At 40.2% G+C, this 12690-nt stretch overlaps 1 protein-coding gene across 10 annotated transcripts in view; it reads right to left on the minus strand.

The window, feature by feature from the left end:
* Positions 1 to 12690, minus strand: part of USP54 (ubiquitin specific peptidase 54) — a 95844-nt gene that overhangs the window by 3680 nt on the left and 79474 nt on the right. For 6 of the 10 annotated variants that reach the window (XM_032694455.1, XM_032694458.1, XM_032694457.1 and 3 more), the window contains 6 exons: positions 11602 to 11775; positions 8583 to 8702; positions 7257 to 7449; positions 3552 to 5008; positions 1072 to 1190; positions 156 to 296 (listed from right to left, as the gene is read on the minus strand). In XM_032694455.1, coding sequence (XP_032550346.1) covers positions 156 to 296; positions 1072 to 1190; positions 3552 to 5008; positions 7257 to 7449; positions 8583 to 8702; positions 11602 to 11775 — 2204 coding nt within the window. Of the gene's footprint in view, positions 1 to 155; positions 297 to 1071; positions 1191 to 3551; positions 5009 to 7256; positions 7450 to 8582; positions 8703 to 11601; positions 11776 to 12690 lie in introns of those variants that run through there. The other 4 variants (XR_004358222.1, XM_032694460.1, XM_032694463.1 and 1 more) reach the window with 4 other exon arrangements.

A 12690-nucleotide genomic window follows, 5' to 3' on the forward strand; every position in this document is an offset into this window, starting at 1 on the left:
TCTTCCAAAGACACAACAAAAAATACGTGCTTTCGTAGCAGCTTATTATCCACTGTCTGCTGTCTTGTTAGTTAACTACTAAATGCAGACAGAGAAAACACCAACTTTATACACAGATGATGGCTCTTTGGAAAGATGCACATCATTCTACTTACAAAACTGTGAGAAGAGACCAAGGTCTCTTCTCTGTTTGAGATAACTGTCCCACTGAGACTGCGAGCAATGCGACGGAAATTCTCTGCACTGTATATTTCCTCTTCTTCTGATTCCCTGCTATGTTCTCGGGAATATGTGACCTGCAGACAATATCACACATTTCAGAAAAGGTTCTCCATAATATCAATTTTGTATAATAATTTAGGGAAGAGATGATAGAAATCTAACAATATACTTCAATGATATTCCATGACCTTTTATTTTTTTATTTTTTTTTAAATCCTTCTTTTAGGTACTACCTTAGAAACTTAAAATAAATGGGTCTGTTTGGATCTGGTGAATAAAAATATTACTCCTTAATCTTTCTTCCGTTAATAATTATATACTGATTGACTTGCCTGAGATTCACTCTTTTATAAGTATCTACAGCCAGGACAAAATGTCTCTACTGTAATGAATCTACCTAAAGGACTGACTGCTGCTACAAGGCACTGCCCCAGGAAAGATAATCACGGCTGCAGCTGAGAGATATCTTATGATAAAGTACTACAGTCATCTCATAACAAAAAAAAATAAATCTAGGATTATTTGATGAGCACTGGAAGCTTGTTAATCTTATGTTAGCAAGGGAAATGTTAATTCCCTTTTTCTTTTCCTTTGTCCTGTAAAAGGAAGACCATTTAAACTCCTGCTATTGAGTATGGAAATATTACAGGAAATGCCTCTTCCCCTTGAAAATACTTTCATGTCTTCATATACAGGCGCTGATATGTAACTGCCAGTTACTCAAATAGTTTCTCCCCCCCAAAAAAAAGAAAAAGAATCTTAATGTATTTCACTTCTTCCACTGTAAATTCTTTCTTGAATAGGCCAAGCCCTTCCCCCTCTAGCATATCTTAAGTAAGAACATGTCACCTTGGAAACAGAAGAGACAGTGGATCCACACAGACTGCGCTCGATCTCTGCTGTCGGGGTTTTCGAGAGCCCCATGCCAGCTGTAGCAGGCAGCTTCCTCACATTCAGGTTCACTGAGACTGGGAAGGAAAACACTATGGTTAAATTCAATGCCTGACTGCAGGTTAAGACACATTTCTGACTACCTTAGGTCTGACACCAGCAAAGACAGACAGACTACACAGACAGAACAAGAAGTCAGAGATCCTTGGAACGTTAATACGTAAGCTAACTCCCAAAACTGCAACGGGAGACAGTCTATCAGGATACTATGCCTGCTTCACTTGCCCTTTTGCAGGCTTCTGGGAAGCAGTTAATTGAACTATTTAAGAGTTAAATGATTTAAGTGCACACCAGCACTTGTTTGATACAGAGGTGAGATTGTTTAGGGGGCCTAAAGGGACAAAGGACAGCTACCAGAAGGAAGCTACCTAAAGTTACTTGGGATAAACAAGTCAGCCTTAGGTTCCCCACAGAGTAACCTGCTTGTTCCCACCCAATGCAACAGTTTCTCAGCCATTAGTTGTGCTCATTATATAGATAAATGTGTTATTTTTAACTAGGATTGCTACAATCACTTCACTGCAATCCTCGTCAACCAGTTACAACCCTAAAATTTCTCATGGAACAGACAGGTACATCAACGGCCTAATAAAGACTGTCACAGGGAATCTCACTGTAAAGGAAAAAAGGTGATGTACTGATAATGACACCTTTTCTGCATTGAGGTACTGCACTTGGAGGAGCAAGGTCTTGGCTTTAACTCTGCTGTAAGGCTCCACTAAAGAAATACAGGCATTTTCACCATGATTCTGAATGTAAAGGTCTGACAAAACCAGTTGACATGGGTCAGAAAATTTCAACAGCATTTGCAAATGATTAGGTAATCCAAGTTAAAAGCAAGAAAGAGCTGTCATAGACCTAACTCAGGTGACTTTCATCCAGTTCATCACAGTAGATGCATTGGTTCAAACTTTTCAGTTTTATATAGAATTTGCAGAACTTAGGAAGAAACTGAAAGTCACAGCAAACCAGAAGTAAAGGTCTCAAACACACGCTTCACTTTTGAAGAATATCCATATCTCACAACCCTCATACACGTAGTGGGAAAATAGACAAGAAGAGCTGGTATGAGAAATGGCACATCTGATAACAGAACTCTGAAGTTCCAGCTAACACTAAAGCAACTGGGCTTTATCACGGTAGATTTCCAGAAAGAACTTCCATAATCAGTCAACCAGTAGGAACATAAAAGACCTTCTGATTCAAGCCTATGCAAGAGAGCACCTGCAAACCTGTGAGGTCAGATCCTGCCTAACTCTGAAAGAAAACCAAAAGGACAACGAATGGGAAATAGTCACATTTCGATGTCTCAAATGGTCTGTGAGTGGACTGCAAGACAAGAAAGTTCCAGAGAAAACTCAAGCTGTTGAACAAAAACCTGTTCAAGAGTTTACTGCAGTACTCACTCTGGTCACAGCCAGGTCTGACATTGCCAGGAATGAGGGAGGCTCCACATCCATGGGTGCAGGGCAGGGCAAAACCTGTCTTGCGTATGCATTGCAATATATATAATATTTCTACAGCTGTATCTGTATCACTTTGGTACCCACCCATCCAATTTCAGGCTGCACTGTATTTAACCAGAAAATTCATAGCTTTAATACTATGACAGAGATTATAAGGAAATTTGCTTCACTTGTGCTAAGCAGAGAAACAAGGTTGCTCTATCTCAGGCAGGAGATTAGATCAGCTTAAGTGGAACCAGACTGCTGTCCTCAGACTCTAATTGAATGTCTCTAGCAACAGCTGGATGACCTCACCAACAGAATCTTTTCATTTTCTTTCGGCACCAACTAATCCACAGGGTTTCATGGATCTTAGTGCAGGTCATGTATCTGTAGTGCTGCTTTCGCAAGTAATTTTCCAGAACTTAAAGCAGGTAGTCCTTAGCAAAACACAGGTTCAGCTCTCATAGATCTAGAAACACTTTTAAAAGTTATTCCCCCTGAACCAGGTACAGACTAAATTCTTGAATACAGTACAATCAGTTAAAATTCACAGATGTGGAGAATGTTAATTTCAGGCATAGAAACAGTTTAATAAATTCCAGAGGTGATGCAAAACTTTCAAACAGCAAAATTTAGCAGCTGACATAAGCAGCTAGCTCCCTACTTGAAAACAACATCAATTATGTTACTCTTAACAGATGTTGCTCTCCATTTGCCAAGACCAACAGCTACTCTGTAGCCTCCCCAGGCAGTACGATCACACTGCTTTCTCTACTTAGCTGGAAGGTTTTCAGAGTCTACAACCTGAATTTTTCCGCATCTGTGCACAAAGTAATGCCCATTTAACTAAATCAACTGGAAAAATATATCTGCACCCATATTGGAGTACATAGGCAGGTCAACCAAGAAAAACAGCTGCATCGTTCTTACCTGATTGATCAAATGGATACCTAGCACTGTCCTGTCTTCCCAAGAAAGGCCTAGTGGCCTGAGATGCCTGCAGACTAGTCTGATAGAGGGATTCCAGTTCTGAAAGCTCCTGTTCTGTGTCTTGATTCCATTGTGGATGCAGATGTACTGGGATCCTGCTCAAGTCATCTCCAACTGCTCTCTGATCAGAAAGGAGTGGACTCCTCCCAGGTACAGGAAGCCATTCAGTATTCTTATTAGCCTTCTGAGAACTGTAATACCTAGTAACATTATTCACCCAACGGTCCACAGGCATAGAGGCAACCATGCTACCAGTAGATCCATCATCCACCTCTTTCATTCCTCCATCATGACAGTGCCTTTCCATGCAGGGTGCAGGGTCTGCTATATTCTGTCCACCTCTTCTACACAGCTCTTCACTGTGAGAACAAATACTCTTAGAAGCAACATGCTGGGCACTAAAACCCTGCAAAGAAACTACCCCGTCCCTAATATCCACAGTTGAGTATAATTTTTCAGAAGACTGGTTTTTGTTTTCTTGGTTTTGATGGATTAGCTGTCTGTAACCAGAGGATGAAGGGTAGATGAAAGATTTTTGTGTTAACTTTGGAGACTTCTCATCCTGACACACTGCAGCAATCCAGCCTTTTTCATGAGTACCTTTTCTCTGGGAGACCGCATGCATTTTCTGAAACTGCTCCGCCAAGGAGCGAACATGTCCCTTTGTACTAAAAGCCTCAGATTTGCAACCTTCTGCTGTGCCATATTCACCCTGTGAGGGTAATAAAATCTCATGACTGTTTGCTCTGGAGTACTTATTTGTTTTCTGCAAAGGATCCGAGGAGCACTGCTGTGTAGGGGATGAAGTTGCAGGGGTCATTGCATGATAGGCCCCTAAATGATCAATGCTGGGTCGCACTGGAGAGCTGGCAAGTTTGGAACAAGGACTGTGCTGGCTGTCCTTTTCAGGAGATGCTGCTTGCGGAGGATGTGGACAAGGAAACAGTGTAGGTAAAGACCCAGAGGTTATTGTGTTAGCCTTGGACTTGTACTGAGGTGAGAGAATAGGTGTTATGTTATGAACCTCTTCTAACTTGCTGCTACTACAGCATTCCCTATAGTCTTTTGGCCCTGTGGCTGTGGTGTCAGCAAATTCCCCACTATTGTGGGCATCATTCTCAGTTCTTGCAGACCTCTCTGCCAACCCTTGCCTATAGGGAAAAGAGGGAACTTGGTCATGAAAATCAGCAGAAGCAGACTGGAAGTTTGGAGAGATCCTGTTGGATGGATTGCTTTCAGAAGGGGGCAAGGAGGAAGACTCTGGATATAATGATGAGTGCAATTCATGGCAGGAAGCAGGTGGGTGGAAGAAAGAACTGGACCCAAATTCCACTTCTTTGTTGGGTTCCAGTGGTACCTCCTGGCTCAGCAGTACTTGGAGCGGGCCAGTCTGTTCACTAAAACACACAGAAGAGTAAATGATTAGCAGCAGTCATTGCTTATGTTTATTCCAAGGGTACAGAACGTGCAATAGGTGACATATACCTCAACACACTTCCCTTTGCTCACTGTATTCTGATCAAGACTTTGCAGTAACTTGGTAGATACATACATTTTAGTCCTTCGCCTCTAACTTTGATTTCCTACTCTATCTGATCTAACTCTATAACTATCTATGAAAATATGAATCCATTTCATCTTTTTAAGAGTCTTTTGCTACAATTAGGCTCTATATAAAGTATTCTTGTACAGCACCCTAGGCACTTCCACCTGGAGACTGAGCATGTGGGTAGGGGTAACTGTAAGAACTGTAAAAATAGCATTTATATAAAATAAAACAACTGTTTGCAACAATAACATCTTAGATATTTTTTAAAATACTTTGGACATGTTCCTGATGTGAACACAAACTGACAATATTTCTGTAAGGTCTCCCTCTCTCCAGGGAGAAGACTTGACAAATGGAAGGAACAGGTTGAAATTTCTCTCATGTCATCTTTGTATTCTCATTTTTGAGATATTTATCCAAAACATTAAATAAAGTTGGAGCTAAATATATAACAATTGTTTTGCAATAATTTGTATTCTAAGCATACTTCTAGAAAATAATTTTAATTCTTTTATTTACCAATGCAAGACAATTATATCCTTGGTTCATAGATGTCCTTGGTACTTTTCTGCATTTACTTAGCATTTTAATATACAGAGAGAAAAAAAACGTACCAAGTCCATGTGCCTGTGAGAAAGTGACAGGTTACAAACAGCTCCAACAGAAAACTTAAGGCAACTGTAAGATCATTGCCTTGTTTCTTCCTTGAGAGGCACAGAATGCAAGTTACTGTGAAGACCAAGTTGATACGTGTAGCAGAACGACCTTGTCTGTGAGTAATTGCAAACTTCGCACTATCTATAATGTTATTTATATCAGTACAGAACTCTGGCTATGAATAGGTTTTTTTTCATTGGCTGCAATATTAATATTTAATTGGATACAGCTTTCTGCAAAAGTAATGCTCTTTTGACAGAGCAGCAGTGAGCAAGTTTAGCATTAGCAAAATTAGTTTAGAAAGTTCCTTTCTTTCATTTTCTTTGAATTTGCCAAAATACGTGATTTCAGCTCTGCATTTCTCCTGCAAAAGAGGATATAATGGACCCCTGATTGACAAAAAGATCAGTCTTCATTACATGTAATTCAGGTACTGCAGGAAAAGAAAAGAACATTATGAACTATAGGCTGGCAGGTATGCAAAGTAACTGGTTTTGTATATAGCTGTATGTGGTATTTTACAAAAAGGAACAGAAAAAGGGTTCTCATCTGAGATTTCATCTGAGCTCCTGATAATACAACATGTAAGAAAAGGGGGAGGGAAGAAAAGTAACACTTCAAGAAACAACCTAGAAATTGGATAGGGATGGTCTAGTGCTCGGAGTGAATGGCATGGGAAGAAAGAAGGATTAAGCTGCATGCTAAAGAGGGTAGGAAAAAGGATCAGCTACAGCAGAGTTAATTATGCTATAGTTAAAGTCAGTATGGAAGAAAGACTCATGAAGAAACACTGAGGAGGGCTGGTAAGCCAGGCTACAGGATGCTAGGAAGCACAGAAAGAAAATGAAGAATGATAGAGTAGTCAAGGTGACAGGATCAGGATCTGGATCCAAGAGCTGTACCAGTGCACCACTATAGAAGTGGACTAGAAAGAAAAGATCACTGTACTTGACAGTTTTCAAACTACAGAGCACTAAACACACTGGTTCCCAACATAAAAGCAAGTATAGCATGATTTTTACTGTAGTACATTCTTTTACTGAGTCCTGAAACTGCTCCTGATTATAAACAGTCACATTTCATTTTAACACAGCCCAGCTTTTTTAGCCAGGTTATGGTCTACTGTATTATTTCCCTTGGTGCATAGGACATCAATGCTGCCAGGCACTGACTGCTACAATTCTCTGTCACAGATCATGTTCTGGACACATGCACATTGAACTATTCTATAAAGACTGGGGGAAGGAGGGTGGTGAGAGGGAAGATGGGGTAGTTGCCTCCCTTATAATAGGATTCAACCTAGAGAAGAAAAGAACAGGGTGTAACACAGTAGGACTCGGGACTATCCAGAGGAGAATACATAGTTTGCTATTTCCTTCCAGACTGCACTGCTCATGGATGCAGCTCAGATCTGGGTCTAGGTGATGTGCTTGGACTACCTTGTAGACTGGGCCATGGTGCCGCCCTGCGGTGGGTGGCAGGTTGGCGGCGGCAGCGGCTGCGATGGCTGTTGGTGCTGCATGCGATCCTGGAGGCTCCGGGCTTTTCGGATACTGATTTGCAGCTTCTTATCGACTAGGGCTCTGCTGTGAGTGCTAGCGCTGGCATCATGCATGGCAAGTCTTAGTTTAGCTAAAATGCAAAAGAAAACATAGCAGAAAACAAACAGAAAAAAGGAATAAAATTGAAAAAGAAAAAAAAAAGAAAAAAGATGGAGCGGGAACATAAAACATGGACCATGCAAATACTGCCACAAAAGAATTCACGAGGATGCTATTGTTTTCATTAATGCACATTCAGCTTAGCCAGGTGTACAAATATATTAATTGAAACTAAAACAAAATAAAATTAAAAAAATCCTTGTTTTACCCAACTTCTCATCCCCTCTCACAGGCTCTTTCCAGCCCTACCGCATTGATGCTTTATTCCATCATCTACTCTTCTCCTGTATCCTCCATACCTGGGACTCCCTCTATGTGCAGGAATACCCAGCTGGGATTTGAGATTCAGCATATACCTTGCTGGAATGGAAGCTAACAGAACTATCACAACAGCCGTATGCTGCACCCTTTATTCTGCAGTCGATAAAAGCCAATTTCTAAATGCAAATGCACAGGAGCTACCCACCCTGTCTGCAGCCATTCTATACAGACAGAGGGGAGCATGAGGTGAGACAGCCAGCCAGTCAAAATGGAAAAACACCAAAAATAAAATGAAATTACATAGCACACATTCTCAAAGGTCACAATGCATTTAAGCACTTCAATGTCCTAATGCTTTTTTCTTCATGAAAGTTCAAGTACAGCATAGTTTATTTCTCCTAATCCAGAGGACTCAAGAGTGGGCTATTATTTTCTTCCTATACTACACACTCCATGACATAAAGGGGAACTTAATGGCCTTTGCAATTTGGCCTGACAACAGGGAAAAATTGTGAGGACCAAGTGGTAGGGGAGTTACCTACAAGGTGCTTGCTGAAACATACCATTTAGCACCAAAAAGGGTGTATCAGCAGCCCAGTGCTGTTACTACCTTAGCACTGGAGAGAACAACAAAATGAATGCAAACATGAAAAAACAGAGATGAAGAGGAATAGGACTAAAACCCCCATTGTGAATGCTCTTAAAAATGAAAAATTCTGTCTACCTGCATGATCCTAAAGACCATCTGGATCCCCATTTAATGGATTCAATGTTTCAGACTCTATTCTATGATATTAGTACACTGTTAAAAGCGCAATAGCTCAGGCAGTTAAAGTTACTTACATATAGCTTCGTTACAGAGAGCCAAAGCTGCAGCACAATCCCCCTTCTGCTCCTGATTCAGCGACTCTTCAAAGATTGAGTCTGCCTCCTGCATCGACTTCTCAAAGCCATCACTCCTCCCTGCAATGGGCAGCACCCTTCATTTTGGTTTCATTCATTGCAGAATCCTCACTTACCCTCATCCCATTTGTGATCGCCAAATTCTTCCACATATGGAGTCTCGCAGAGGCTGCACGTATCCCAGACTGCACCACCTAACCTTCCCTAAGCAGAAGTAGATCTTGAGCACCCTGATATGCTTGACATCCACACAGTAAAGCAACGTGAAACTGTTTCTTCCACTCAAATTTTCTTTGGTTGAGAGAGTTGTACTGGCTTATTCTACTATTTTTACATTCTAAATCAGTACAAAAAAAGGAATAGACACATCACAGTCAGGTCAAATGACTTCTGTCAAGTAGGAATTAATCTAAATTTAGAATTAAATCTAAATTAAAATATATTGGTAAAAAAAATACAGCAGATCAGGGCTTTTTCCTTGTACATTAAGTTTTCTGACAGAAACCGTCTGCGTCTTCTTCAGATATCCAACTACTTCCATAGGGGAAGAAAACTCAGACTTGAGTATGAGTGTAAATGCCTGCATGAAATACTGCTACAAATGTGTTCAGTGCATACACTCAAATGCTGAAAGAGACATACAGAACACGAAAACTCAACAGTCTTGCAGCTTGAAGAACACAGGTGTAAGAAGCTGAGAAGGAAGGGAAAACTGTCAAGAATTCTTTTTGCAACAATTTAGAAAAAGTACTGGAGAAGAGACGGATAAGTCATCCTTGGACACAAAAAAGAAACCGTGTCCTGGCATTGGAACGTTCAGTTCCAAAAGGAAGAAATGCCCAAACTGTCTGGTGTCACCTATTAGGCATTATGTGAGTTATGCACAAAAATATACACATTTGAATGAGGCAGGGGAAAAATGAAAATAAAACTTGACTTTTTGCTTTGTTTAGGGGTGGGATTTTTTTAACAGAGTATTTAACAGAATACCACTCTGTCATTGTGGTAGAGACCATGAGTATCTTTCTCAGCCAACAATAAATTAAGTTCTCTCAACTTGCATAACACATGCTGTGGCCTGACCTGCTCCCCAACACCCTTGTGCACAGATGTAAATACAAACTCTTATACCATAACCCCAAAGAACTCGCATGAAAAGCTGGTACCAGAGAGGGAAGTGAGAGTTGTTAGAGCAGTGAGTTAATCAAGCGGCACATTCAGTTCCAAAATCAAGGCAACTGAGGCTTGTAATCAAGGCCAGAATACTAAAGTTAGCTTTCTTAGCAGTTTACTTGAGGGGAAAATGAGTCACAAGTGTTCTGCATACAAGCAAGCCTTCAAGGCAGTTAAGTCTGTTAATGTTAAGCATTGGATCTCTGACTGGGGTGGGGAAAGACTTAAAAGGAATCAACAAAGACTTTCCCAGATCTCAAGTCAGTGCCTCTCAATTCAAACATTCTACTGAGTTCTTTTTTCATTAGGCACCAGTCTGGTTTACTTTCTTTTTTACAGAAGAAAAGCTAACCAATTTTGCTTCTACCAACTCATACAAGAGATCAAAGAGGGATAATGTATTGGAGAACACACTATTTTCTTTCAGGCAGGAGAAGCAGAGAAGACAACATCCTCATGCTCAACAACAAAGGTTTACTTTTCAATTAGCATTCATTAGCATTTATATTACAAAAGTAAACACTATACTAATTTAAAAAAAAAAGACATCCATCTACCGTGGTACATCAAAATTTTTCACCTGGTTACCAGTAGGTCATAGTAGAAATGTAAAGAAAAACTGATGGTCAGCAAAAATTATAAAGACATTCCCACAGTCAGACATTCTCATAGAGATCATATTTTTCAACTGCCATTGGCACAGTGCCATTTTGGCTGCTGAGCAGTTGGCATGGTTGTAGGCTGCAGAGCACAGCTGGAATCATGTCCAGAGCTGGCAATGCTGCAGGCTGCCCCTCTCCTTCCTCTCTGTCACTGCAGCAGCAAACCAGTACTTCAACTATTATCTACATCAGGTTGCTGCAAGCAGCATGGGGATGCCAGGAGGCCTGGCAACACAGTGGGATTGCCCTGATCATGGAGTTGTTGGACCAGAGCCCAGGTGTTCACTACACTTTTCTTGACTCTGCTGACCCACCAATGACCCCCATTTAAGTGCTCCAGCAGGCTTTGGGGTTTACTCTTCTCTGGGTCAGTGCACTCTATCCCACTTCTCTCTCTCTGACTTGTCTTACTGGCTGATGGAGATTTAGGGCTAAAACAAAGGTACTACATGTGAATCCTGCCATATTCTCTCTGCTGCTCTTCTGCTGCCATCTCCTGCCAGAAAGATGAGGAGTCATGAAAAGACAATCAAACTTAGTATTTGGTTTGTTTTTTTTTTAATTCTTAGAAGAGATACGTAACCTAAACCCAGCTCAGATTTTCAATTAGATCCAGCTTAAACCTGCCAGATTACTTGTTCCCACATCTGTGCTGTGGCTGCACAGCTGGGCACAAGGGCAGGAACAAGCAGAATTGCTTAGGGCTGTAAAGCTACTAAAATCAATCAGAAACAAAACAGTGGTTTATATAAACAAGCTATGTTGTAGGTGGAGCTGAGATGCCTGAAAAGTACAAACAGCCCTGCTCATTCCAAGACACTGGTTAAAGCCTTATACCTAAATCTAGATATCAATACTATTAACAGCATGTGTCACTGTAGAAATGGAAAGATGTAAATATATTAAAAATACCTCTGCATTAGTTTTCTCATTTAAGAGGAAATTTGGTCAAAATACCAAACAGTTTTTTCACGTCTCACAGGTTTGAAATGGATGGTATTTCACTAACTGAAGGTACAAAATTGTTATTGGGGATGGAGAGAGACACCCACACTTACAAGTTCAAAGGTTCAAAAAACTTCAGCACTACCATCTTGCAAAATATACTGCAGTCAAAAAGTTACCCTGATTCTGCAGTTCATCTAGATCCATGAACCTGCTGGGACGGGGATTAAAGCCCATTGCTGCCTCCATTTCCTTTTCTTTTTTTCTGCGTAGTTCTTGCTCATGTGCTCTCCTTGCCACCTCCTCTTGCAATTCATCCAGTTCACTCTTTAAAGGAATAAACATCTCTCCACCTTCAAAATAAAAAAAAACAACCCAAACTTTTTGATAGTTAAACCTCTTAAGAGTATCCCTTAAAAGACAAGGTATCAGTGGAGAATAAAATTAACATTAGAATATAGCAGTCTGACAAAGACCACAGAACTGCAGATTGTAAATTTTGCTTTGTTAAATTATACTTTTAAAACTTCACCCAATACAGTATTGCTTCAAGCTCCCCTGAAGCACAGCCCACCTCTGGATTCCCTGACCCAAGAAAACAGCATATGGAACAGAGAGAAAAATCGGAAGAGATAACCCTAAACTGATGATGAAATCTTGAGGCTTTTTACTGTGCTTATAATTTGTAAATAATGCTATGTCAATCTAGCCAGATCACTAGCTTTTGAAAGTAAAATGGATTTGAAGTGAGATGTTTTTCACCTAACTGCATAAAGCAGATGAAAATGGGAAGAAAATAAAGCATATCAATATCCTACACAGCAGAAATCAATCAGTCATCATTCTCAGTTCAACTGTTACAGGTATTCAAAAAGTATCTCCTCCTTTTCCCTTCCCCAGATGTTCTCCAGAATAAAATATTTGCTCAGGATACATAAGCAGACACATAAGCAGAATGTATATCTGCAGAAAAGCTCAGTCTTAGGACCAAACATCTTGTAAATAAACAGTCACATTTCTGAGAGTTTTGAAATCTATATAGAATTATGAGCTTCTTTTCAGGACTCTACTAAGTTATCATGAGTTATGCTTGGGAGGTAGAATACTGAGTTATAAGAAAGAACAGGAAAAAGAGCTTTATTTTATCAGTTAAGTCAATACTCAAAAGAGATGCCAGAGCAACATGATCAAAGGAATATTCCAACAAAGTTTTTTGCAATCCCCTTTGGTAAATCTTATAAATTTTATCTCGTGAAACTGTGTTATGC

This window comes from Chiroxiphia lanceolata, chromosome 8 (assembly GCF_009829145.1).
Source record: "Chiroxiphia lanceolata isolate bChiLan1 chromosome 8, bChiLan1.pri, whole genome shotgun sequence".
NCBI lineage: Eukaryota > Metazoa > Chordata > Aves > Passeriformes > Pipridae > Chiroxiphia > Chiroxiphia lanceolata.